The 27,420-nt window shown below is 43.9% G+C and overlaps 4 protein-coding genes across 7 annotated transcripts in view; 1 reads left to right on the forward strand and 3 right to left on the reverse strand.

Annotated features, from left to right (window-relative positions):
* Window positions 1-8,342, reverse strand: part of ralgps2 (Ral GEF with PH domain and SH3 binding motif 2) — a 70,649-nt gene extending 62,307 nt beyond the window's left edge. Inside the window, exons 1-2 of one of the 4 annotated variants that reach the window (XM_037115420.1) lie at window positions 8,129-8,342; window positions 7,789-8,028 (exon numbers count right to left, since the gene is read on the reverse strand). The gene's annotated coding sequence lies outside the window, so the exon portion shown is untranslated. The other 3 variants (XM_037115423.1, XM_037115421.1, XM_037115425.1) reach the window with 3 other exon arrangements.
* Window positions 8,343-8,865: 523 nt separating this feature from the next.
* On the reverse strand, window positions 8,866-11,616 carry LOC119028949 (cytochrome c oxidase assembly factor 7). Its single transcript, XM_037115428.1, has 3 exons — window positions 11,474-11,616; window positions 11,205-11,345; window positions 8,866-10,283 (listed from the first exon to the last, which is right to left on the reverse strand). The coding sequence occupies exons 1-3, from the start codon at window positions 11,577-11,579 to the stop codon at window positions 9,838-9,840; spliced, it is 693 nt and encodes a 230-aa protein (XP_036971323.1). The 5' UTR covers window positions 11,580-11,616; the 3' UTR covers window positions 8,866-9,837.
* A 638-nt stretch (window positions 11,617-12,254) lies between these two features.
* On the forward strand, window positions 12,255-18,901 carry zyg11 (zyg-11 homolog (C. elegans)). Its single transcript, XM_037115419.1, has 18 exons — window positions 12,255-12,398; window positions 12,539-12,704; window positions 12,931-13,142; window positions 13,235-13,552; window positions 13,689-13,802; window positions 13,907-14,023; window positions 14,111-14,251; window positions 14,556-14,732; window positions 15,778-15,842; window positions 16,078-16,177; window positions 16,256-16,306; window positions 16,391-16,552; window positions 16,738-16,785; window positions 16,889-17,086; window positions 17,181-17,233; window positions 17,414-17,511; window positions 17,666-17,866; window positions 18,205-18,901. The coding sequence occupies exons 1-17, from the start codon at window positions 12,369-12,371 to the stop codon at window positions 17,854-17,856; spliced, it is 2,241 nt and encodes a 746-aa protein (XP_036971314.1). The 5' UTR covers window positions 12,255-12,368; the 3' UTR covers window positions 17,857-17,866; window positions 18,205-18,901.
* Window positions 18,902-20,235: 1,334 nt separating this feature from the next.
* On the reverse strand, window positions 20,236-25,616 carry echdc2 (enoyl CoA hydratase domain containing 2). Its single transcript, XM_037115427.1, has 11 exons — window positions 25,213-25,616; window positions 24,826-24,893; window positions 24,604-24,691; window positions 24,431-24,517; window positions 24,244-24,336; window positions 22,554-22,610; window positions 22,370-22,432; window positions 22,128-22,252; window positions 21,139-21,189; window positions 21,006-21,053; window positions 20,236-20,546 (listed from the first exon to the last, which is right to left on the reverse strand). The coding sequence occupies exons 1-11, from the start codon at window positions 25,454-25,456 to the stop codon at window positions 20,469-20,471; spliced, it is 1,002 nt and encodes a 333-aa protein (XP_036971322.1). The 5' UTR covers window positions 25,457-25,616; the 3' UTR covers window positions 20,236-20,468.
* Window positions 25,617-27,420: the final 1,804 nt, after the last annotated feature.

A 27,420-nucleotide genomic window follows, 5' to 3' on the forward strand; every position in this document is an offset into this window, starting at 1 on the left:
CCCCTCACACCCCCTCTTCTGCTGACCCTCCCTCTTCCACAGAGCAGCATGGCCAGGGGCTACTCCACACAAACACACACACGCACACACACACAAATTACAATATGTGCATGAGTTAGAGACACCACTGGTGTGAGGCCTCTGTTCTCCCCTCGGAAGACATGTACAGACAGGATGCATGTGCTACTAAACATTCATCTATTGACTAAAAATAGGAGAGACATTGTTTCCAGCGGCAATGTCCCCCTCCCTCTGTGCTTCCAAAATCCTTCTAACTCTACCCTCTTTCAGATCGGATTCTGCCTGTGTGACACAAAAGGACACACACTTTAAGTTTATCCTCTCACGCACAAAGAGTCAAACTGTGGTTTGTCCATCAAGTTTTCCTTGGCAGTTTTACACTGTGGGTTTGCAACATATGTGTACTGTTCGCAGAGAGGACGTACTGCGTAGGGTTGTGTGAGTCAACAGGTCAAAACAAGATGGTGAGCTTTATTTTGGGGGGTACTCAATTTTAGACCCAGTCGACCAGACACATAGTTTGTGTAATATGAGTAAATTAACATCTTCAGACTACAGTAAGCTAAATAAAGTTAGCAGGCAGCCACCAGCTGCTGAATAAATGCCAACAGGATGATCGAGACTCCAAAGTCAGGTATGTTTCTTTCCTATATACCCGTAATTAAATTAATCAAATTATTCACACTTTATGATACAGTTCTGCACACAAAAGGTCTGCATATTAGATTAAATACCCTCTATTATTTGTTATGGGAGGAAATAAATTATTTACTTTAAAGATTTATGTAAAATTTGCTGCTACTTTTCTACTGTATGACATCTAAATTCTGTACAGTACAGGCTGTGCTACATCTCTAGAAGAAGCAATTATTTGAGTTTCACTCCAGTCTTATGCAATGCCACATGACATTCATGTTGGATTCAAGCAAGGTGTGAATGAAATGGACAAACAGCCAGTTTGACAGTTGGTGACGTAAAGTGTGTAACTGTGGGCATGTGACTACACGTCTCTGTGTGCATGTCAGCACCTGATCTGCGGGAAACCTGACAAAAGTGACAGGAAACAGGTTGTCAGAGTCAATCAATTTCTAAATGAACTCTACAAGATGGAGAAAAAAAACCACATCAGCTTCAGACATGAATCATCACTATTTATTCTTGTACAAGGAGGCGCTGGGTGGTAAAATGGGAAATATAAGGGCAGAACAGGTGCGGAGGAAGAGGCTTCATATGTACACACTGCATTCTAAAGACGAAAGAAAGCCCACAGAGTATCTGAGACGGGCCTGTGTGTTGGTGGAAAGAGTGCAGCGGAAGAAAGAGCAAAAGGAGCGAGGATGAAAGAGAGTTGGAATTATGTTTGTCTGTATCTGATCTATTGTCTTTGGCAGGGTTCAGGACCGAGTTCACAAGTTTCCATGATACAGCCAAGGCTCGGCTCTCGGTACAACTCCCAAGCCAAAACACTCAGGGTTTAGACAGATAGATGAGGCTGTGCTTTAAGACCACAAAGCATTTCTCCAGCATTGATACAGACTGGTGGATCAGGACAATATGCAAGGGAAGTGGAAGGGTGCGGCATCTCTCTGTTTATGTCCAGCTGGGCCAGTTGGGGGGGATTATGGGCTGGTCCTCGTTCTGTACTAGTACAGTAGAAACATCACGAGAGTCCTGACACCGATTCTACTGAAAACACCTAAACACACACACTCGCACTGGTCAGAGCAGCGATCATTTAACTTACGGCATAGGCATGTTTTAGGGCCATACATGCCAAACTGACATCAAAGAACTAGCGGCATCGAAAAAGCTGCACTTGAACACCGCAAAGAGTACAGCTGGCGACCAACAAGCTTGTACGTTCTGTTCCTGTGTGAAAGGAAATACCTCTCTGCAGATATACAAACCATTATTATGATTAAGCAGCACTCTATTATAGCTGCATCTAATCAAAAATGGCTCTGTTATGGCAGAGGAGAAACATACGGAGAAACAGCACTGATTGGGTGAATTCATGGATACTACAGTGACACGCTGAGAGCTTTCCCTTTCTTTTTCAGTTTCTCATATCTGAGGTACACTCTTGAGGTTAACATCAACCTCCTCAGTTCAAATCCAAGCCAATAACTTTAATGCTCATGCTCATGTTACTACAATGTAGCCAAAAGATATAAAACCATATAAATATCCAATCTTGCCACATTCCTTTGAGCAGATCATCGCTGCCATGCTTCGTACTACACATTTGATTCTCACATGAAACTTTTTCTTTCTGGTTGGGGATATTCCGAAGTAAAAACTGCCACGCCACAGCTTGAACGTGTCAGGTGGAATAAGAGAGACCCTCATAGCTGACATTCTGCATGCCTTAAGGACTAGAGACTCTTACTACAGCCGTGTCCCTGAACTCACCTTTGACCCCAAACCTCATGACCCCAAACACCTACATCCTGACACACCACCCACGGCTAACACTCTTCAACTGGGTGAACTGAGAGGTCTGTGGACAAGCAGGGCTTGGTATCAAATCTGAAAACTGTCACGTACCTAAGGTTTTGCTTGCGTATTCATCTGTCAGATTTTCCCTGAATAAGATGCACTATATAGTAAAGATTAATGTACGCCTTGTGTTGACAAAAATCATATCAATGTATTTGGGAAGTGTGGCTTGCTGGTATTGTTTAGGCACCAGTGATCTCAAACAGCCAGACAGGAGCACGAGGCAAAAGGCTTGGGTTTGTACGCTGGTAAATGTAGTATACGTCAATGTATTCTGAGGGATACTGCCTAATAATCGGACTGAAGAAAACTTAGCAGACAAGACAGGACTAAAATAGCATCAGATACCACTCACAACATGAAAGCAACGAGAAGAAGAAACCAAAGTAACACAAACGAGAAGCTAGGGATTAGAGCTGAACAGCAGTCCACTCTCACAGCCCTTCATGTGTGAGTCACTCCCATCATCAGTGGTTGAATTCAGGCTGAAATGCTCTCAAAGCTCCAGGCCTCCTGCCAGTCCGCCTATTGCGGCGTGCGTTTAGCAGGGTGCATACTTGTCTGTCTGTGTGAGAGAGAGATTCATCCACCAGTCACGAGTGTGGTCTTCAACATTATCTGTGTCCCGTTGCTCTAGTTGGCCTCTACTTCTCCTAAACAAGAGCTGTGATTGCAACACAGCAGGAACGACATGGCAAATACACCCAAAACAATAAGAAGAGGCAGTTTTGCACAACTTCCTCAAAATTTGTTCTGTGTCCAAAAAAAAACAAAAGAAAACAAAAAAAAACAGTTCATTGCTCAACCTACGCAGCGAAACGTAGTGCCTGCCTCTAAAATTTGTGAAGTGAAAGCGGGGAGAGGCATTATGCTCGTCTTTTATCGTCTGCTCACACATTCTCACACAGTCATGCGCACAGTCAGCCAGTCAGGTGCTAGCCAAGCTCACATCTACAACACCCACTTCACACAACTGCCAGCAACATTAGAGACACCTCATGTATAAAAAAAAAAGTTATCAAACATAATCGTGCACAATGTTGTTATCAGTGTTCCAAAACAACGTGTCAGGCGTAGAGCTTTTGTATTACTTCACATAGTAACAGAGAAGTTGGACATCCCCATAAAAGACCCACAGCAGAATACGAGCACAGATAACTAGCTTTGTATTTGTACTGGTGGTGAGAGCCAGGGCTGGGAAGACATCAGAGGAAGAGTGTGACGACATGTGACTTTGCAGTTCCATCTGCGCTGAATGGATGTGCCAGACGCACGCATAAAGTTACCCTGGCAACTGAGCAACAGCGCTGGTTGGAGGTCACATAGACACAGGAAAGGCTTGATGCCGACCAAAACGCCTCTAGAATATGTATAGCACCCAGAAAGAGGCCACAAGATGACTGCTTATTCACTCGTGGGAGGAAGTCGAATAGTAAGCTACAGGGCTGCATCTAGGAACATTCCACGCAAACCGTGCAGTGAACATGATGTAACGCAGAGACGAGAAACCGAACCTGAGAAAGCCCAGGGATTGAACTTGATGACGCAAAAGCGCTTCGGCGTTTCATCCCTTTCTCTTGTAAACACACGGCTCTGATTCGGAGAGGGGAGTTTCATTTCACACACACACACAGATGTAATCTCTAACTAATCACATTTGCAGGCCTTGGACAGAGCAGTTACACCACAGCGCTGAACAGATGGGCCCATGTACACGAGGCATCTCTGGGATTAGCCAGAAGGTGGAGGTGGTATGTATAGTTACCGAGGGACGGTTTCTAAAAGGGAGCTGGTGCACAAATGGTGCCGAGGGGAGTCTTATCCAAGCACGTCTACCGATTCAGAAATAGAAAAACTGGAGTTGCATCCTGAAGGTCTATACTCTGATTAATTCACATTCCTCCGACTGAAACATGAACACATGTTTCACTTAAAAACTGTTTGATTACAACAAATCATTATGCTACAGGTAAGTCTGTTTGTCTTATCTGAAAGAAAGTGATGTAACTGAAAACGAGAAGAGCACTCCAACCAAGTGTGCTTTCAGGATAACCTCCCGGCACTCACACTGTTTCTGTTGGCAAGCAACAGACATGCAACGTGATGCTCCCAGGAAGCCAGGCAAGAGGAGGGGATAAATCCAAAAACACACAATGATAATTCATTGCAGCGTTTGTAAACAGGAGTACAGATGGGACAGCACCGACGGTGCAAATCGCCATGCTGGACAGAATACTGAATCAACCACACTGTATTGGATTAAAACCTAAGCCTCAGTGCTAAGACTACCTGGGTAAACATTTCGGATGAACCCTTTACACCCACTGACCGCTGTCCTGCAGGTCAAACTTTCACTGACTGCAGCACTGAATCAAAAGACGTAAAAGCCAAAATGGATTTTTTTCTCTGAGATACGGAGGACTGAGGGCCTCCCGCATTCAGAAATAATTAGATTTCATCTCCCCTTCAGGACTCAACTTTAACTGTTATATCTAATCACTCAAACAAGGCCCTTAGAGTTGGTGCGATTGCTATCACTTACACTATCTAATGACTAAATAGATTCCGCATCTATTTGACTGTTAGGGAATGCTGCTGAGGCCAAACGAGATTGCTTCAGTATTTACTGCAGCATAACACGACACCAGAGCACTGTAAAGGCATGCCAGTCATGAGTCTGAACCAGCGACCTCTGGGTCATATGTTAAGTGTTGCAAACAGCGGCTCCACACAGCCACACTAAATATCGATATGGAACATTCCTTGGAGCCCTTTAAAATGTGGGGTGAGCAGCGACGTCACACAGAACACTGACAAAGGGTGTGTTAGATAGGAGGCCTGAGCAGAGGGAGGCTTTGTTTAAGAAAAAAAAAGGCATGAATTCAGCTTAAAACTAATTCTGCTTGACAGATAATAGAGGCTGCCCGGTCAAGTGTGCGTGCCTGTAGTTCATGTATTTGTCTGTGGGTATGTCTGACCTCATAAATTAAGGCAACAGTGACGTCAGTAAAAAGGTAAGACAAGCTCAGAAGTAGTGAATGGATCGCAAGCCAACTTTCAAGGTGGAAAACGGCAAACTAGTTTAACCGTTTACAAAAAAGATGTTGTTAAATCAATTAAAAGCGAGTTGGTTTTACATTCAGCTCCATCTATCATTTTAACAATATAAATAACAAATACTGGGCTGTTATTTTTTTTCAACGGCCCTAGTCATATTTGTCAATCAAAAACTGATAACCGGCATTACATTTCAAGCAATTTCTTTTCACTTATTTTATTAAGTCTTGGGGAATTGTGAGTCACACACTGAAAGGAAAACCTTGTAATTTGTTGTACTGTTTACATAAGGGTGGGAGTCACGGAGTAACTCATGATACAATACGATTATCAATACATAGACCACGATAATTATAGATTCTGCAACAACAGATACATCGAAAGACAATCATCTAATGATATATGGAAGAATACATAAAACCCCTGAAAAGCACAAGAATTATGTATTTTATTCAGTGTGGTTTTGTGTCAGTTTTACAAAATCAGATTAAACAATTTACATAAAAGTGCAGTTTTAGATTCATGCCTCTTTATCACACATACTGACTGCAACTTGTCCATATCCATGCAGGCTATCATTCCAGTGTAAAAAAAAAACAACAAAACAAATACAACAACAGAAGCATTATGAACTGGCAAAAGGTCAAACTGCCAGAAAGCAGAACAGTTCTGAGGTTAAAATGTTAAGAGGAAGGATAAAACTATTGCTGATTAAATTCTTCTCAATCTGCATAAATAACATTTTACAGAAGCTGAAACCAAAAGGAGTCATTAATTCCTGTAGGCGAAACTACCGGGGGAATCCGTTAGGGATGTGTGGCGCGAGTATATCAATAATTGTATTGCAAAAATAAGCAATACATTCTATTATCATATCGATATTTTGTCAAACCCCGACTAAGCGGGTGTATTAGCAACGCAGATCGTGATAGGACACCACTGTTATCAGACCACCATTGTTACAGATTCATTTTACATGAAAAGGTCAATGTACCTTTTATCTCAGCAGTGATACAACAGCTCAGATCCAGCCCAAGTATTGATAAATGTTTGGTCTGTGTATGCTTTTATTGTCTGGCATAGAGTTACAAGAACAGATACTTAATTGGACCAGGGCTATCACTCATTCTAAAATGATGTTATTGATTAACAAATTAAATTAAAGTGATGGATGTAGGCAGTTATCAGACGCATGTAGATGAGCTTGCCGACTCTCAGTGCTGTTGATGAGATGTAAGTGATTTATCTGACAAACGGCCAGCAGCTGAACTTTGGGGAGGAACCTCTCCAGCTCATGCTCTCAAAGTTTCCCCTCATACTGTATGTATAAAATCAGGGCATCGAGGTCGAGAGCCTTGATCGCCCCTTCTCAAACCATCATACCCTGACGTCCTGTAATTTGAGCGTATTCTACAACCAAGACATGCCATGCCTGAGACAAGATACGCTGTGGCGGTGCACCGTATTGTTCGTGGGCGAACCCACGCCACACCCAAATCACTCCCCGGAGGGTAACTGTGCAGGGGGTTCGCGGCCAATGAGCTATCCTGAGCCGAGCGCCTGCAGTGGGGCTGTAAATAAGCTCTCCCGGGCTAACAGCACAAACGGCTCGACACAAAGTCCCCCGTCGTCGTCCTGCACAGAGGCGAGCTGTGCAGCGACTTAAGTAAACAAAAGTAAACTGCCCGGGCTGAATCACAAATTGCTAACTCACGGACTCTCCCCACTCTCTCCTCTCGGAGGTTTCCACAATTAGCATGTTGCAGTACTCTAAGCTAGCTTGACTCGTGAGCTAACTGTGCTGCGTGAGGGAGCGCATGATTTATTATCAGCGTTATATCGAACTCCTCCGCGCTGCTCCTCGGGTGTGTGTGTGTGTGGAGGGACGGACGTTGACTTCACGTGGGTGGAATAGAAAATAAAATAACGGCTAAAAAACAAAACCTCTACAGCCAGCCACACATAGTCTGCTTTAAAATAACCACGGCATGTCTCCTTCCCTTCAGCGTACCGTCGCTCTCGCATCTCCCCGTCTCCTCATCTCGACGGACGCTGGTTCACTTTGATAGCGGAGCATCCTGCGTGTAAAAATGAACACATCCCAAACCGTTCTCGGGGCTTAACGTTACGTTAGCTAGCAACCTCGACGGTTGGGGAAGGGATTTTCTACTTGGATGTCCCGAATGATAACAAACTTTGCCTCAGACTCACCGAAGTGCACCGTTTTCTTCTTTCTTGTGCTGATATTCCAGTGGGCACATCAGAGGCCAGCAGAAGACGGCAGCAGACAGCTAACAGTTTTTGGGTGCTAACGTTCGGGTCACGACGATGCGCCTCGCAACAGCTGTGTTCTGTTTTGAATGAGGGCTGAGGAGACGCACGGCTAACGGGCGGAGCTTCCAGCGTGCGAGCGGACCAGTCCGCCCATCATCCTCAACACACCGGCTTCAGCTGCATTTATACGGAGACCTTTGCTCAGTGTCCACGTTATCTGGTTACAGGTTGCTAATACAGTGTCTATTCAAACTGTTGACAGATGGGCGAAGCATACCTCCAGCCTATTGTTGTGACTTGAGGATGAAAGAAGCGCCCAGTAGATATTTAAAAAAAAAAAGGCGCAATGTTCATGTGTTTGGCTCTGACTCCCTCTTGTGGTTAAACCTCAGCTGTGTAGTCACAGTGCATGAGCATTAAAGGGTAACTCCAACTAATTTTACACGTTAAAGCGTGTCCACGGGTCCGTTTGTTGCACGTGACCTGATAAAATGCCACTCGTTGTCACTCAGATGCATTGTGGGTAATGGAGGTTTTGAAAGGTCCTAAAAATCTCTGTTGGACAGCCTAGACAAATTGTCAAAACTGATACAGCATAAAAATAAAAAATAAAAACTAAGCAGAGATATTGCATTTCATATTCAACAGGAATGTGGAGGTGGAGCAGGTCATCTAGCTTGTAAGGTCACTGGTTCAAAACCCTAGCTCCCCCAGCAGCAGGTCGAAGTGTCCCTGAGCAAGATACTAAACCCCAAACTGCATGGCTGCCTCTGCCATCAGTGTATCAATGTGTGTGTGTCAGGCTGCTGGTCTGTAGCCTTGAAAAATTTAAGTCCATTTACTTCTTCCTTTTCAAAACCTGACATTACCCATAATGCAATGTATTCAGAGTGACAACACTAGAGGGAATTTGTCAGGACACAAGCAGCTTCTTCAAGCTTTTAAGGCTTGAAACTACTTTTTTTCCCCCACATTTACAGTAATACTCCCCAAGAAACTGTGCACACACTTTAATGTGTACAATTGGTGGAGGTGCCCTTTAATGACATTGTCCAACTGTTTTAAACCACTGTAATTTCAAAACTATGTTCCACAAGTTTAGAGGTAGTACAAGTACACAAAAGTTTCACAAATCTGAGGCCACACATTTGTCATCTTCCACAAGGTTTGTCAATTCCAGCAAGGTCTCATTCAGATTAAATCAAATGATGTCCTGTTTTCTAACAGTTGCATACCACATTCATAACACACTCAACATATATTTACACATAATATTGTATGAAGGCTGATGTACATGACAACATGATTATGATCTGATGGCAGTGCACTGACTTCCAACTGCTGATGACAATGCACAATATTGGATTTTAGCCAGTATCGATTATGAAGGGATTTTCTGACTTATTTTGGTAGATTAATAGGATAAGTTTTTTTCCACCTGAATAAATACTTAAAATCTCTCCTGAAGTGGAATTAAGGTATTATGCCTACTCTTATCACGATGGCCCACTGGTAGACATGAATTGCTTGTCAAAATGTACACATTCACTGAGATATATTCATTTCTGGCCCATCGTAATATTTCACCAGCTGATACATTTGATGTGCCAATATTATCATGCATTCCTACTATAAAGCTCTGCCTATCCATTTCCATACCACAAATCACAGACATTCACTACCATGATTAAAAATCAACTGCTGTTCATAAATCACACTTCATTTTATTGCTATTACTTTCACATTGTGTACATTTGGCTGAACTCTACACGTCAGGTTAATGTTGCTCCCTTAACCTTACTGTATAGACTATAAAATGAGGTATAGATGTAAATGTAACCACTCATTCTTAAACAGATCATCTCCTACTATTACACAACCTGAACAGATCTTGTCTGTGCACACTTAATAAACCAACTTGTTCTTACAAACACCACATGGTTAGGCAAAGCAAAACAATAATAATTTAATGTGAGTGCGTCACAGTCACTCCCCAAACTTGAGCTGCCTCTCCTTCTCCATACCATGCAGCTCCCTCGCTCGATTCTTCAGCTCCTCGGCTTTCTTCTCATCCTTCTCCGCACCATCCCCAAGTCTGTACATACGACTTGCGTTGGCGCAGCCCCACACGTGTCCCAGCTCACAAGCCCTGTTAGCGTACTTCAGAGCCTGAGTCATATCTGGTGCCAGCCCTTTAGAATTGCCCTCAATGAACAAGGCGCTGAGGTTAAAGCAGGATGGAGCGAAGCCACCGGCACAGGCCTTCTCATAGTACTGCCGGGCTGATGTAAGGTCAGGTGATCCCCCCAGAGCTCGTCCGTCATGGGCCAGCAGTCCGACGTTGTGGCAGGCATCTGTGGACTTCTTTCCTCCAGAATTGCAGGAGCGCGTGAATAGGGAGTGGGCTGTTTTTAGACACTCAGTCATTCCACCTGGTGGGGAAAATTCAAATTCCATTACTTGTATAACAATTTGACCGTAAAAGATTAAATTAAGCTCTGCATTCAAGTTTTTATCTATCAATTTTTTTTTTTACATCGATCCCTAAAATGTGGCATCCATACACTTGTGACAGACATGTGTAATGGAGGCAGTTTAGCTGTCAAAAATCCAAATTACTCCACTTAACTTTTCTGTGTTATACTGTGTTTTTTTTTTTTTTTTTTAAATTAGCAATATTGATACGGTTTTCACATGAAAACAATGTTCTGAATTCTTTATTTTAATTTTAGTCTACCAGATGTGAAGAAATAAAAAAAAATAATGCCCACCACAATTTACAATAGCCCAAATTACTGCCTCAGCGCTTGTCCTTTTATACCAGACAGCTAGCACATCTCCAATGCTAGTGATATATACCGTGATTTGACCTGCAGGTGTTTGGTAATTTGATCAGACAATAATAGATTTTTCTTTTGTTTTTTAACAGTCACTTAACCAGCTACTAATCTGAATTAACACCAATTCCTGTGTAGTATACAATCCGGTTACTAACTACCTCTTTCCCTGTTGAGTAAATCATCATATTTCATTTTGTTTTCATTTATTTTCCTTGTTTAACATTTACTTCAATGTAACCAGTAATGACAATGCAAGCCACACATGTGTTGGGTTAAAAATACATTGCACTCACCTTGAGAATTTAATGTCATGGTCTCAGTCAAATTAATTCCAACGCAAGCAGAGCACCAGTGTTTACCAGCACTTTGTATTTCTGTCTCTAATACAACACATTTTCTGTCGTTTCAACTTATGATGGCTTCAATGAACTTAACCATAAAACTTTTGTACTTTGACACAAAAAGTCATTATGATCAAAAACAAGCCACAAATAAGCTGCACTGTTGTTTTACCTTTGCCTGTGATATGGTAAGCCCCCAGTTTGTAGCAGCTCTCTCCATGTCCATATGTCTCACAGTTGTGTTTGAGCACCTGCGCTGTAGATTCATAGTTTTTCTTCACGCCCTCCAAGTAGTCTGCAAGCCTTTGGCACCCTAAAGAAAAAAACATATCACAGGGATACATGAAGAGGCAATCACACCTCACACTGATCAAACACTCTCCCGTCTCCATCAGCGTTGATATGTGGTCAATGATCCACTGGTCAGCACATGATTGTTACCTTCAGGATCCTTCTCTTTGTAGCACTGAAAGCTGTACTCCACTCCCAAATTATCCAGAAACTGCTTCACTTCGTTCTCATCTTCGAAGTTGATAAGTCCAGCCATATTTCAGCTCGCACGCCTGCCTTTTAACTCCACTATAATCACATGTGCTGAAGGCTAAGCTGCCACACATCCACTACTACTTGTGACCTTGGTGAATGGGTTCCTGTGCGATGTTGCAAAAGCGTTCCCGTTTCAATAAAAATAAAAATAGAGGTGATCCAGCCACTCGTGACGACGCTTTGAAAATATTATTTAAGTATTAATAACACAATTTCAATTAAAACAGAGGGAGAGCGTGTTCGTGCGCGTCTCCAGTTGAAAACTTCCTGGTTTCATAACCCACCCTCACAGGCTTCCGTAGTCCTGCCCCGTTGCTAATGTACTTCCAGTGTTGTGACCTTTGTTTACTGTCTGTCTAGTCAGTCTAGTCAAAAATAGACCCGACTCCCCGCTGTGAAAACGATATTCCCCAACCGGTTCCTCAGCTCAGGGTTTCGGCCGCCATAGTTATTCGTCGATATCTTTTAAACATGAATTCCGCCACAGCCGACAGCTCTCGACATTTTTGCACGGGCAGCGGTTTCCCACAACGGAGGCGACAACAAGTGAGCTAGCTAGCCTAGCTGGTTTCTCGGCTAACGTTCGTCGTCCTCTCGCCCATGGTTACCGTGCTGTCACGCAGATTAGCATAACAACAGGCTCTCACACAGGTGAACACTGCGAAACGAAACGGGTATAAACGGAGTCGCTCGACGGCTACCAAGCAAAGCGGCCATTCTCCTCGGAATATACACCGGTCTCAGCAGCATAAGCTAAAATTAGAGTTGTTTTTTTTTTTTTTTACTAACCATGGCAATGGCGAGGAGTTTCCTCAACACGGTAAGTTTGCCATTTTACAGTCATTTATTTGTGTGAGATATTATTTTTTGTGCCCAGTCATTACGCTGGTACCACACTGGCGAATGGCGTTGATTGAGACACCATCCATCAGCAAACATCTGCCCCTGCTTTCTTCCCAGGATGATGCGTCTCCCGCGCCTCTGACAGATCTGTGCCTGACTTACGTGAGCCAGAATCTGGAGTGTTTCTGTGCGAAGCGCCCCGACGGCTCCCTGTGCTTCAGAGAGGCTGTTCTCTTCCCTCAGGAGCTGGCAGACCAGCTGCTGGCCAAGATGGCCACTGAAGGTAAACCTGTACCCGTGAATACATTCACTCTCAGCGAAGACTAGTTAATTACTGTGTCTACAAAACCACTGCTGTTGTATTTTTTTTTTTTAAAACATCAAATCTGTGTATGGTAGTCATCACATCCACCTCTTGAGTGGCAGATTCTTCATAGGCAATATTGTCCAAGGCTCTGCCCTAACCTGAAGATGCACCTCATGTCTAACTGTAGTTCTTTCCACTTCAGGTCCGTTGAATGACAGCACGGTGGGTGTGTTTCGCAACTGCGAATACCTGCGTCTGAGGCGAGCCTGCATCCGGACAGCGCGGATCTCTGCAGAGGCCTTTCAGAAAGCCCTCTGCCCTCACCGACTGCTGGAGCTGGATGCTGCCAGGGTCAACGCAGACCTCACTATTCCTGATATTCTACAGGGTCTCGCCACCAATAAATATTGTCAGGTAAAGTTAAAGTATGTCGGCTTGTATGATTTAAACCAATTAAAGATGAAAACCTTTATTCCAGCTCATATTGGTTTGGCTTTACCCTGCAGGAGTCCCTCCAGCGACTTGTCCTAACAGGTCTGACCATGTCCTCCCTGGAAGAACCAATCCGGTATCGTTTCAGCTCACTCCCAGGCCTCCGCTCCCTCTCTTTAGCCAACGTGGACTTCTACGACTCCGGGCTCGTCGACGTGTGTTCCCTGCCTCGACTGGAGAGCCTCGATCTCTCCAACACTTCAGTCACCAACCTGAACCCACTGCTCGGCCTGAAGGAGCGCCTGCGCTCACTCACACTGCACCAGCTGAAGAGGCTGGAGATGAGCACTGGTCAGCTGCTGGGAGTCATAGGCCAGTTGGATGTATTGCAGGTTAGAGGAAGGATGGGTTTTGCACCTGTTTCTATTGATTGATTAGAGAAACACTTTCTCTTTGACTTTCTCCCAGCCATGGTTGTTTGTGTTTTGTGAATCATATTATTGTGTTTGTGAAACCTTGCCTATGCAGCACCTGGACATCAGTGATGACAAGCAGTTTACCTCTGACGTGGCTCGTCAGCTGCTCGGACAGCCAGGGATCCTGCCCGCTCTTGTTTCCCTGGACGTGTCCGGGAGGAAACAGGTGTGTGTGTGTGTGTTTTTGCACGAGTATTTCAGTTAGATTGCAAAGATAGAATACAGACAATTGATTCAAGTTGTCATTTCTTATGTGTGTAAATGTCGCAGGTGACAGATGCAGCTGTTAAGGCATTTGTTGAGGAGAGACCAGGGATGACCTTTGTGGGACTTCTGGCCACAGATGCTGGATTTTCGGACTTCCTCTCTGGAGAAGGAAATCTGAAGGTAGGTACGCATGTGAGCGTAAATGTTGATAGCTGTGCATAGAAAGTTGGGTTTGCAACAGCAAATTGTCTGTGTGTGTGTAAACAGGTAACAGGGGAGGCAAACGAGACCCAGATCTGTGAGGCCCTGCGTCGCTACAGTGAGAGGGAGGGTTTCGTGAGAGAAGCTCTGTTTCATCTGTTCAGCCTGACTCACGTCATGGAGAAACCGAGGCCTGACATCCTCAAGGTAGACCCATGTTATTGTACTTGGAAATTAAGTGCGTGTTCACATTCCTTTAAGGCAGAATATGGTTTACCTGATCTGTAAGAAAAACATTTTGATTATCATATTGTATTATTGTATCATGCTTACACAATAAGTTTAAAGTCACACCCAAACCACATATTTATCTGATAAGCATGGAGCATCAGCCATATTTCCTCTTTCAGCTGTTACTGAGTATTAATTCGCCAATTACAGTGCCTCATCTGTCTCAAATAACATAATATTACCTTCCTCTTCTCCTGATTTTTTAAATATTTTTTTCTAGCTGGTAGTTTTGGGTATGAAGAATCACCCTGCCACTCTGAATGTCCAGCTGGCAGCTAGTGCCTGTGTGTTCAACCTGACGAAGCAGGACCTGGCAGCAGGAATGCCAGTGCGATTGCTGAGTACGGTCACTCAGCTTCTACTGGAGGCCATGAGGACGTTCCCCAACCACCAACAGGTAGCTTCATCCCCACATCATGCATGTCATTTCAATCACAAACAAAACAAAGACTGCATTTTAAGCAGACTGTCGCACGTGATACAGTTGACCAGCAAAGTGAACTTGGAGAGAAAAAACAGCTGTGTGACATATAACCAGTTCCCTTAAATGTTAGACCAGCCAAGCAAGATTTTTTAAGGCACAGAGAACAATAGATGTAGGTCTTTGAGCTACAACAATAGTCAGTATCACAGTTTCCCTTGTCACCAGTTAATGCATTTCTAAATTAAATTCAGATTTTAAATGTTAATGTTGAACCTGCAATATTCTTTATGAAAACAGAAAATAAGATGCAGGTTACTTGACAGATTTTCCCCCGATACTTATTCCGCCTCATGTATATATTCTTCATTCACAATTTGAACCGTCCCATGTACATAAATGTAACTGTAGGAGCAGTTGATTACGAACAAGACAGATGTAATATGTCTTAGTCTATGGGCTCGGGGAATTTGAAAACATCTGTTAGGGGAAAACAAATGTGAGCAAACTACAAAGGCGTTGTGACAGTTCAAAAATTCTCATGTGTTGGGGAACTTCCCAAAGCAAAAAAATGCCGCAGCTTCCCTTTTTTCTCTTTTCTTCACCACGGACAGAGATAGAAGCTTCACACAAGCAAATGCAAAATATAGTGTAATGCAAGAGCATCATGCTGATTAATAATGTGCTCTGCACTGGAATTAAATCCAAATATCAGGTCAGAACTGGGAAGTCACTGAAGAGTGAAATGTACAGTTAAATCTGTTAATCTGTTTTGACTGTTTATTGTATTTTAAAAATAAATGATTTCATTCAATTAAATAGGCAAATTGAAAACAAAATCATTGTCGTGCCTTGCCCAAAGTTCAAGTCAGACATCAGGGTTTTCTGTTGACACATTTTACTGGACCGGTATAATAAAACACAAAGAGAAAAGTAAATTAACTGATTATTTTTTAGGTCTTTGCAGTCATTTGTATTTCAGGATCTGGTCTCATGCGTGTTTTGGTTTCTTTGTCTATAGCTGCAGAAGAATTGTCTGCTGTCTCTGTGCAGTGATCGCATTCTGCAAGAGGTCCCATTCAACAGGTGAGAAATACTTATTCACGATAGTGTTTTTGATTAATACTCCTATTAATACTATTAATTATTTTAACATCTAATTATAATTATCATTTTAGTGGTTACAGTCTTGAAAAAATACTAAATATCTAAAAGAGATGGTAAATGTGTGTCAGTGGAAGCAAAGGAGGAAACCCAAATCTGTTAAAGATGTACTATATTTACACAAGAATTGTTGTTGCACTCTCTATTTGCTTGTAAGGTTTGAGGCTGCCAAACTAGTGATGCAGTGGCTCTGCAACCATGAAGACCAGAACATGCAGAGGATGGCTGTGGCTATCATTTCCATATTGGCTGCTAAGGTATTTGTCATGTTGTATTATTCATGCATCCCTTAGCAGATTTCTTTACGTCTTCCTGAACTTGTTTGCTTCTTCCAGTTGTCCACAGAGCAGACAGCTCAGCTGGGAGCAGAGCTGTTCATAGTGAAGGTGAGATTCTCTTCTATGCACTGTTGTCCTTCACCAAAAAAAAGGCACATTCTTATTGCAAATATTCTCCCTCCCCCCCTGCAGCAACTCCTCCACATCGTGCGTCAGAAGGCTACTCAGGGCATGGTGGACGCCACCCTCAAATTTACACTGAGTGCACTTTGGAACCTCACCGATGAGTCACCAACAACCTGCCGCCATTTTATTGAGAACCAGGGCCTGGACCTGTTTATTAAAGTTCTCGAGGTACACGAAAATGTCAACATGAAGATGTAAATAAACAGAAAGCACTGCATAGAACACACCTAAGAGCAGATTATTTATTAGTTAGTCATTACGCTTAATCACGTGTTGCTCTGTATATAGTATCTATGCCTTTAGGACGGGCTGACTCACTTGTTTTGTTTCCATTCCTCCAACCCCCTCCGCAGTCCTTCCCCAATGAGTCTTCTATCCAGCAGAAGGTTCTCGGCCTGCTGGTGAGTTCACCGCTTTCTCACTACCCCTTTAGAGAAACTCAGTCTTGAATAAATGTGCAACATCAATCCATCGTTATTCTCTTTGAAACTTTTCGCCGCATAGAACAACATAGCCGAGGTCGGGGAGCTGCACGGTGAGCTGATGGTGCAGGGCTTCTTGGACCACATCAGGACTCTGCTGCACAGCCAAGAGGTGGAGGTCAGCTACTTCGCCGCGGGGATCCTCGCACATCTGACGTCACGAGGAGAGGAAGCCTGGATGCTCAGCTCTGATCTTCGATCCTCGTTATTGGAGCAACTGGTGGGCAATCGGCAAAAACTACTTGCGCAACGACACTGCACACAATTATTTTTAAAAGTTGATCTGAGTCCTTTGCCTTTATTTGTCTCCCTAGCACGCTGTTATTGTGAAGTGGCCTGCACCCGAGTGTGAAATGGTGGCCTACAGGTGAGATTCAGCATCTCTACAGTCATACTAAAGCAATCCACAGTTTATTTTTATACAGTGTGTAAAACTATGGTTAAGAAAGCACCTTGAATTTTGAGTCATCATACTGAGCTTTATGCTTCCATACATGAACGCATGACATTCAGTATCAACAAACCCTTATTGTCTCTCATTCTGTAGGTCATTTAACCCGTTCTTTCCCTTACTGGAGTGCTTTCACACCCCTGGTGTCCAGCTGTGGGCGGCCTGGGCCATGCAACATGTCTGCAGCAAGAACGGTGAGACACAGATCCGTTCACTCACTAAACCAATTGTCGTTCTACTTTGACACATTTGACCACTCGCAAATCATTTACTGACATCCGGTTGTTACTTATTTACCTCTCCGAACAGCTAACAGATTTGATTTTGTGTCTCCCTGTGCGTTCGCAGCTGCTCGTTACTGCAGCATGCTGTTGGAGGAGGGCGGCCTGCAGCAGCTAGAGCTCGTTCATACACACCCACAGACCCACAAGGACGTCAAACGGTTGGCGAAGAGCATTCTGGAGAGCCTGCAGAACCACAGAGCTCGCACCGGCCAGACTGCACCATTGCAGACAAGTCGCCGTGTGCCGCCACAATAGCCACACACAGGTAAAAAAAACAAAAAACTTGTAACTATTACATCTGTGCATTATGTTGAGGATATAAAGCTTGCAGTCTAAGCGCCATCACTCACGTGTTGCACCAAGCACACCATTCAGACCACTAACTAACAGCAGCTACATTTGGCAGCAGTTAGCAGTTACTAGTTATATGCTGTCCCCTATTTGTTTTGAGTATGCATTCAACAGGTGGCCATTTCTTACATATTGAAGTAAGATAATGGGACAAGTTTTTACTTATTACAAGCAAGAAACACTTGTAATCATTGTATTTCCTTGTTTTTTTCCAGTCTCGATGTATCACGTTTTTGAATTTTTTTCTTTCAGGAAATGAGGCTCCCTGACAAAGAAGAGGACATAAACTGAGTCCCACTACAGAGGGATTTTGTATTTGATGCCCGTGCGTGCGTGTGTGTATGTGTATCCCACACACAAACACACTTTATCAAGAATCTCTAGAACTTAAACTCAAAGGACAAAGTAAATTTTAAAAAATAATGGACAAAGACTACGCAATTCTTTGCACACAAACACACACACACTAACCTTATTTATTTTCTTCGTGTTTGTTTCAAAAACGAAAATATTTCTGTGTGTGCTCATTGTGATTGATTGATTGATTGAAAAAACTTAATTATAGGAACAAACTGTTGGTCAGTTAAGCTCGACGTGAGGTTTGTGTCTGCGCTCGCTATTGTTAAGCTGACATTGGCATTATGAGAATTTTTGTACCAAAAATGTGTGCACACACAACTCTCAATTTGGGGATTGAATCCCCCCAAAAGCAGAGCTGAGCATCGACACCCTCCGCCTCCTGTATGTTACTGAGGGCTCTGGTTGTCCGAATTGGTTGACTGGCTCATTAGATAATACGCATGACGCTGCCGCTGTGAGCTGAAGCATGCTGGAGTTTGTCTGAATGCTTGCACTGTTCATTTTAGGAATGCCTGCTTGTTTGTTTATTGCAGTGTTCACTGAAACCTACGCCTCTGGGGCCACAATACTGCTGTTGCTCTCCTCTTCATTTAGTCTTCTATCGGCCAATGCCTTTTGATTTGATGTGACGGGACCATTTCCCAAGGGTGTGTTCAGTGGCTTCAAATGTTCCAGACATTAAAGCTGAAAACCTAAATTATGGGGAAGTCATATCGACGCTCTGATGCGTTATCTTTTGTATACATTTGACAGCCCCTAAACCAATCGTATCAGTGGCAAAAATCTAATCTAATCTTGAATATTATCCCGTCAGTTATGGCTAAAGTGCAAAAACACTCTCTGGACACAAATGGCAATAATGATGAGGTCAGTATTATCATGATGGATATGTGTATTCAGCTGTTTTCTCTTTGAGAAACTTGTGTGTGTATATATATATAGCGGTGTGTTCGCTGTGCTTTCTAACGTGTCTTAAAGACAGAGACAGCACTTCGATGTGAGCATGTGTGTGTATGTACGTCTGTACAAGTAGCTGCATCTTTAAAGAGTGTATGTAATTTGTACATAATAGAAAATGAGAGAGAAATGGTAACAGTGTGTTTGGGACTGGATGAAAATTGGCTGCATGGAAATGATTATTACTATGTATGTTCCATTGTTTAATTAATGATGATTAAGAACAAAGGAGGGGTGCACCCGGGGGATTTTTTCTGTTCTGACTCGCCTGGCCATGTGACATTAATATCCTGCCGGATGCCATTTTACCAGGTATGCTTCTGCTGTCCAGAGAAGCCTCCATCTGCTGTTACAGCTGACGCCCACATGCTCCTTTTTCATCTAAGGCCCCATCATTATTCTCTATGCAATCATGACTAATGTTGCTTCTATAAACTGCTGTCAAGCCCCTCATACAACCATGATGACTCACTTAAAAAAAGAAAAACAACATTTTCGAGGCTTCAGCGGGAACCGTGATAGGTCAAAGGACTTCTATAAAAAAAAAAAAAAACATGCATGTTAATGCGGGAGGAGAAAATGCTGGGTTACTAAATGGTAATCTAAAACACAAGACATCAGCTCATCCGCACAATGAATTACGGCCTTATTGTTTTCTGTAAATCAGTTGTGGCATGAGCTTGCCGATCATGCATGAGTCCTGAGCTGATGGAGCGGCAGACGACACAGAATCTGTTTTGGATCTGTTTCTGATAATGTTTCGACATTTTGAGTTGAGCCCCTGAACATCTCCCTGAATGAGCGCCAGTTAGATTTTTCACAGGTTTTTGTGAATCAGAGGGAAGATGCAAAAAGTGACGATACTGTATGTCTGCTGTGACTGTGCCATGTTGCTGCTGAGAGTCACGTTTTCAAGTGTGGAAAATAAAGAATGTACATTCCCAGAAACTGGACATGACGCTTGTGTGACATTTATTTATTTATTTTTTTAATCCAAAAAACTGCTTCACATCATCCGTGAAGTGAAACAGTATAGACTTTTGTGTCACCAAGGCAGACAGTCACCACTGTGGACTCGCGCTGACCTTAACTAATGTACCGATGCTGGCTGGGCTGCACACAAACAATCAATAGAAGTTAACTGCCACGTGCATCCATGTGGGCACGTCTGTGTGAGAGGAATCCAATCATTTTAAAGTTTATTCCCCAATGTACCGCGGGGGTCTCTTCTCTATGAAGGCAGCCATACCCTCCTGTCTGTCTCGCGTGGGGATGACCTGAAAAGAGAGGGGTTACAGCAGGTGCTCTGACTTTAGACAGACGGGTTTCACAGAATTTAGGAATTTAGAAACTGTGCCCAAAGCAGAGTTGATCTGGAGGTTTTAGGCTTAGCAAAGCACAGACATCATCCACATCATGGGTTGTTAATAAGTGCCATAAGCCAAATGTTTTTTTTCCTTCCTTAAAAGATATATACATAGAAGAAATGGCTGTTTATGCTTTTCTATGTTAGGTTATGTAAAATGCTCTGTATACTAGTAGTAAATCATAATCTGAGCACAGTTGTCAGAGTGACAGTTTGTGCAAACAGGAAAAATACATTAAATGGTTACAAAGAGTGTGTGAGGCGTAATCCAAGTATCCAAAACCCCCAAACCCTAAATTTCTAGCTGCTAAAATTATCATCAGCGCATTAAATGTGCTAAATTACAGTAAATAAGCATTGGAAGTCTTACCCGAGCATAACACATCCTCTCTATTGCCATTGCCGAACCAATGTCAACCTGGAAGAGACAGATTTCAGTCACTGCTATCACTGATGTAAAAGATAGATATATTTTTTTTAAAAATCAACAAATCACGATGTACCTCAACGCCTCTGTTCATTGCCTCTTTTGCCATCCGCACAGCAATAGGAGCCTGGACAACAGAGGTGAAAGACAGATGGCATCACACCGTACACTTACTGTTATACGTTTATAGCGTCAGTATGAACGTGGAATTGGTCTAAATCGTGACAAAACATATCTAAAGATTAACAGTACTTTTCCACGTGAAGATCAGTTTAAAACAGGAGCTTTTTGTCAAATCTAGAAAGAGTTCCCCCGACGGTGTCACTGTGATGTCATTAGTGTTACCTCACACACAAAGCACAAACTGCAAACTGAGGAGGGGAACTCTGAAAGATGTGTTTGCAGTCTAATGAGAGACGAAGCTGAGTCGAACTATGGGAAATGTAGGAGCAAGCGTTTTCATAATCAGTCCCTCTCTGAATCTGAATCCTGTCAGCTGACGGCAGAGGCTTCTTTTAAACTTCTAGAAGTTTTAACAGCAAGCCACGAAAACACTAACGCAAAGAAATCTTCCACCATCCAACCCGTCCTCGCCTCCTTTCAGTGCAAACCCCCGTCAGTCATCCAGTCCACACCGACGCAAGCATGTGTCGGGTAATGTGTGTGTGTGTGTGTGTGTGTGTGTGTGTGTGTGTGTATGTGTGTGGGTGTGTGGGTGTGTGTGTGTGTGTGTGCCCTGCTATTTGCGGCCCATTTTCTCCACTTGACTGCCACTCCGGCCCGACCAACTGCGGGCATCTGAACTGGAGTGAGAGAAATATGGAGCGACAGAGGCCTGGAGAGAGCAGAAAGAGAGAGAGAGGTGGGAAGAAAAACACCAGGAAGAGAGAGAGAGAGAGAGGAGGCGAGACGCAGAGGAGGAAGCCCAGGTCGCTGGCCTGGAGGAGGAGGAGGAATGCATCAGTATCTGAGCTGTGGCGGAGAGGAAAGAGTGTGTGTGTGTGTGTGTGTGTGTGTGTGTGTGTGTGTGTGTGTGTGTGTGTGTGTGTGTGTGTGTGTTGTCACCTGGGGCAGTATCTCTCTGGCCAGGCTGAGTGCCTCTCTGTAGGCAGCGTCTCCTGTCTGGTTCTGCTCGACAGCTCTGTTTACTAGCCCCATCTCCAGAGCTGTCTGCCCTCCCACACGCCTACCTGATAACAGACGGATGGAGAGAGAGAGAGAGAGAGAGAGAGAGAGAGAAAGATAAACCCTCTGAACGATAAGGAGCCTGTGTCTATAGCAACATGTCGGTGTTTCTGCAGTACCACCTGTGAAGATGAGCTCTTTGGCCAGGGTGATGCCGACCATCCGCGGCAGCCGCTGACTGCCCCCTGCAGGACCAACCACAAGGTCAACTTCCCTCTGCACAGCTGCCTCGTCGCTCTACCACACATACTTTGCAAGGTCGTTATTCTTTTTTTTTTTTTTAGCGTGACCTCTGCTTCGTCTTACCCGCCCCTGGGAGCAGCCCCCGCGTCGTCTCAATCAGACCCATCTGTGCCGAGGACGCTGAAACACACACACACACACAAACACAGAGGACGGCTGAAGGTCTGCGCTGCTGAGTGCCATTAAGCCGGGGAGGAGCGTAAAAGTCTGACTGATGCCTCTGTCAGAGCAACAGACGCAAACACCTGCTCACCTAGATCGTCAGCGCTCGGCCAATCGGCGCGCCGCCCCGACTGATTTAACCAATGGGGTTGTTCATCGGGCAACGTGAACAGCTGGGCAGATGTGTCTGGCCTCACCAGCTTTCATTAGTCCCTGAGCTCGGTGGCAGATCATTAGTGCCGGGTGAAAAACACTTCTCTCTCCAAAAACGTCTCCCTCTCAGGAGCAGCAACAGATTTGCTGACCAAATCTGACCACTGGGTTCTTCTCAGCGTACGTTATGATTAAGGTTAAAACCCCCCACAACATCAGCTCAACAGCATCTTATTCAACACTCAGCCAATATCATGCACAGTATATCTGCTGCAGCCCAGTTCCAGTTCGCCTTGATCATACCGACATGATGAAAGAATAACACGGAAGACTTTTGCCGGTGGCAGCATTTTGAAATACTGCTGTCCTCTACATTATTTTATACACACTTCCTCAAAATTTGAGTTCGTAGTGAATGACCGCTGCTTGTTTCTTCAGCCCGTAAACAAACACATATTTTTTAAAATAAGGAATATTTGAACAATTTTATTGGACATTTTTCCTTAAAAGTAACATTTTTTTTTTATAGTAAATCAATCAAATAAATAGTATTTTTCCATTAATGTTCTGGTTCATTAAAGTTGTGTAACTTCTGTGTTGTGCTGGTAGCCAGTCGTTAGCGGACTCTATTTCTAAATATCATCTGCTGTTGCTCCCTATAGAACGTGAATCAGGTCACATCCTTTGGAACTTCACGAAAAATCCGACCCCAGACTTTCACAAACAAACCCACAGTCCAGTATTAAAGAAGTCCACACGAACAGAAGCTCCTAAAACGCCTCGCCAGGGGTCCCGCCTTTATTTCTGTGACTTTGTGACATCACACTACGTCACCGTGTTACATAGAGCCCCTTTAATCCCTTTGTTGAATTACAGAATAGTGAAAAATCGTTTTTCTGAAAACCCTTACCGCTCCTAAATGCCTCCGGTCGGAGCTATTCCCAACGCAGAGGCATGAAAATGGGTTTTGTCTGACCTTGTAAAACTCACGACAACATCGAGACCTTTGTACTTATCAGGTTAGAAAATCAGATACTGCAATAAAAACAAGCTGGAATGAAAATGGAAAAAGAAGGTTGATAGAAGACACAGTTTTTTGGAGCAGAAGTGTTCCTCCTTCTTTTGCTAACTTGTTTAATCTGACCTCGGGGAGTCTCTGCGCCCAGGTTGAGAATCTGCTTTAATCTACATTGATGGGATAAGGGAGTTGTCAGCCCACAAAAATGGTTTTAAATGGACTCTGCTAACCTCCACCATCCTGTTTAGACTCAGCCACTGATCTAATATGACGAGATTGGTGACGACTGTGAAGGGAACATGACATCCCCTTTTCATACCCTGTTAACATCACCTGAAGGAAGGAAATGAGAATACAGTCCCGTGTGATGCTGACTCACGGGGTTCAGGGGTGACAGGTGAAAGGTCAGAGGTCACTCACCAGCTGTGCGGAGGTCACAGGCCAAGGCCAACTCCAGGCCTCCTCCCAGGGCGACGCCATCCATCGCTGCGATGGTTGGCATGGGCAACGAAGCTACCAAGGTCATTACAACAAAGACACACAAGTTTATAAATCCAAAAGAAGCCAGTGATTGCTTATTCTCAACTTAACATGTTCTGTTTCTTACCTATCTGAGTCATGAGGGATCGCAGGCCGTGAACGAACAGATCCGACTCAGTGTTGTCCATCTGAGCTCTCTCCTTCAGGTCGGCGCCTGCAGAGTGTACACATCATGACGATACACGTGTCGCTCAGGAGGGCCTCGATCACAAACCCAGAGGCCCGGCAGGTTTCACTTACCTGCGCAGAACACACCCGGCACCAAACTCCTGAAGACGACCACGCGCACCGCTGGGTCACTGGACAGGGTGGAGACCAGCTCCCTCATCTGCACACACAGGGACGCAGTGTCTCAGTCTGCATTGTGTGTGTGTGTGTGTGTGTGTGTGTGTGTGTGTGTGTGTGTGTGTGTGTGTGTGAGAGAGAGAGAGAGAGTGAGTGGTGACATCGAGGTTAGCTCACCTGTGACACAAACACATGGCCGAGAGCGTTTCTTGCCTTGAGTCGGCACATCAACACCTCCACTATCCCTGAGAAGGAAGGAGGACAGGAGGAGGAGAGGGCGGCATCACAGTGAAGTCACTATGAACTCAAGTTAACTATAAATCTTGTTTATCTTAATGATATGGATACCAAATATGTATATCAGGTTATCAGAGGACATGACCTCAGTGTCCTCATGGCAGCTGCCTGTGTGAAGATAAGCTCTTTGTTCCTCAGCAGGCAGGTTAATATTTAGTTAGTTACTCAGCACACAGGAGTCACTGGCTCTGCTGTGCTGCTGTCGTGTAATGAGTGTCTCAATCGAGTGGTGAGCTCGTCAGTGTGTGAGCAGCAGTGTGTCCCTACCATCGTCACGACCCTCTAACCGCTTCACATCCACCTCCACAGGATCAGCCGCCTCCGTGTGCTGCCAGCGGCTGTGTGCGCGGCTGCACGCCGTCAGAGGGCGAGCGCCGCCGGCCAGCGGTCGCGCTCCGACCCGGGGGATCGCGCTGGAAGTTCGGCCGTGCGTCTCCCGCAGAATCACACCGAGCCACCGCCTCGACGGGCAGCACCTCTGCCCTGCCAGCCTGCGAACGAGTGCTGCCATGCCTGCGAGTTCCTTCACTGTTAAGTCTGCAGAGCCAGGAAGAAAGCAGAGGAAAGTTTCAGGAAGCCTGGTGCAGGTAGCTTCCTGTCAGAGGAGGGACTTGGCTGCTGCCCACAGGCTGAGAAAAAAACACAGACATTGCTCCTGAAATACTGGTGCTGGTTTACACAAGTAAACACAAGTATACACAAGTATACACGAGAGAGCAAACACTTGGTATTCTGCTCTGATCTTGTCACTTGTGCCTGAAATGACTTGGTGACAGTGGGGAAGTTCCAGTTTTCACCACCTCCCTCAGAAAAGGGACAGATGTGGTTTTTAATCAACTGACTGAGTTTTAATGTCCAGATTGTGACATTATCAAGAACTGATGTCAAGAACACCTGTTCATGTCAGGGAATTAGATAAGTTATAACTAAATAATAAATAATGCTTAAATAATAGCAACAACAACAATAATACAAAATAATAAATGACAATTAACGTTGTATTATAATAATAATAATAATAATAATAATAATAATAATAATAATAATAATAATAATAAATCAAAGATCATTAAGAAAAAGAATATTGCATGTAATCTATAAATAATGAATTAATGACATTTCAAATTTGTGAAAAATTCGTGACTAATTAATTAATTGATTTACCAACACAATTATTTTTGTTATAAAGCAAAAATAACCCAACCCCCTCAAAAAAAATTCAAAAAGAAAAAAAAAAAACATTTAAAGAGAAAAAATACAAATGTAAGAATGACTATACTGTAAGCGATTGTTATATTGCATATGTTGTTTTTAGTTCCAGCCTTCATTTCCTATGTACAGACATATATAATTCTAGGTTTTAGTTCACTCAGCAAAAGAAAAACTTAATTGCGAAAGTGTTATTTTCTTCCTCCCACACACACACACACACACACACACACACACACACACACACACACACACACACACGCCCACACACACACTGTCCAGTCTGTGGAGTGTCCAGTCTTTGGTCAGACAAAGTGTGTTGTTGAGCTAAGGTTTTTCCATCAGGCTGCCCATGTCTAGTCTGACCATGCATTATTGAGCAGGTCTTTACAGGTTATGCAATGACACAGTCAGACGGTGGCTCTGATAGCACAACAGTCTGCACAAGGACAGCCAGGTGTGTGTCTGGCATGTGCACGTGATCCGGACCCTCACAATATACAGTAACCCTTAATGAAATATTACAGCGTTGCTTTACATTCACATCGATCAGATCTCGTCCCTTCTGCCACAGCTGACACGTTTTTACTGTCCGTTTTATTGCTGTCTGGCTTTGTTTACTCGTCCTGATTAATATGGATGTCGGTGACTCTTGGCAGTGAATCATATTAATTTGTAACTTAGATGTAAACGCATCATTAGTGCAGAGTGTAGGTGGCTGAGCGCTGCAGGGTGTTGGGTCAGGAGGGTAATACCAGGATTAAGTGGGTGAAGTGAAACCGAAGCTATGACCATGAGTGAACACATGAATCACACATGTTGACCACCAACCGGCTGAAACAGAAAGAAGAAGGGAAACAAAAGGGAGACAGAGAGACGACAGCCCAACGAGGCATCATTTGCGATGTAAAGAGAGATCGGGGGGGGATTTGCGTCACCAGATGGGTTTCTAAGGTTCTGGTCTGGACGGGAACAGGCTGTTAAGATTTGATGTCTGCCGGGTGTGTGTTCCTCTTCTCAGGTGTGTGAGCCTTGAGATGGGAAACTGGTGGGTGGATGACACTCGCCCTTTGATTCGAAGAACAGAAACCGATCCCGATGATCCCAAGATGTGACGAGTTGGACACACGACACACAGACGTGGAACACAGACACCAAACACACACACACACAGAGGAGATATTTGCCTTCAATGTGGTCAAAAAGGAGGGAGGAAGAAGTCGAGGAGGCGCTTCCCCTCCAGTCCTGCAGGGGTCAGTGTTGTAC

This window comes from Acanthopagrus latus, chromosome 11 (genome assembly GCF_904848185.1).
Source record: "Acanthopagrus latus isolate v.2019 chromosome 11, fAcaLat1.1, whole genome shotgun sequence".
In the NCBI taxonomy this organism is placed as follows: domain Eukaryota; kingdom Metazoa; phylum Chordata; class Actinopteri; order Spariformes; family Sparidae; genus Acanthopagrus; species Acanthopagrus latus.

Coding starts and splice junctions, on each gene's coding strand:
- LOC119028949 (XM_037115428.1), bottom strand. CDS start 11,579: ATGGCTGGACTTATCAACTTCGAAGATGAGAACGAAGTGAAGCAGTTT. Junction 11,346..11,473: donor CAAAGAGAAGGATCCTGAAG/GTAACAATCATG, acceptor TTTTTTCTTTAG/GGTGCCAAAGGCTTGCAGAC. Junction 10,284..11,204: donor TTACCATATCACAGGCAAAG/GTAAAACAACAG, acceptor TTTCCCCACCAG/GTGGAATGACTGAGTGTCTA.
- zyg11 (XM_037115419.1), top strand. CDS start 12,369: ATGGCAATGGCGAGGAGTTTCCTCAACACG. Junction 16,307..16,390: donor CAGAGCTGTTCATAGTGAAG/GTGAGATTCTCT, acceptor CCCCCCCTGCAG/CAACTCCTCCACATCGTGCG. Junction 16,553..16,737: donor TGTTTATTAAAGTTCTCGAG/GTACACGAAAAT, acceptor CCCCCTCCGCAG/TCCTTCCCCAATGAGTCTTC.
- echdc2 (XM_037115427.1), bottom strand. CDS start 25,456: ATGGCAGCACTCGTTCGCAGGCTGGCAGGGCAGAGGTGCTGCCCGTCG. Junction 22,611..24,243: donor CTGTGACCTCCGCACAGCTG/GTGAGTGACCTC, acceptor TGTGTGTTTCAG/CGTCCTCGGCACAGATGGGT. Junction 21,190..22,127: donor CCAGAGAGATACTGCCCCAG/GTGACAACACAC, acceptor TCTGTTGTCCAG/GCTCCTATTGCTGTGCGGAT.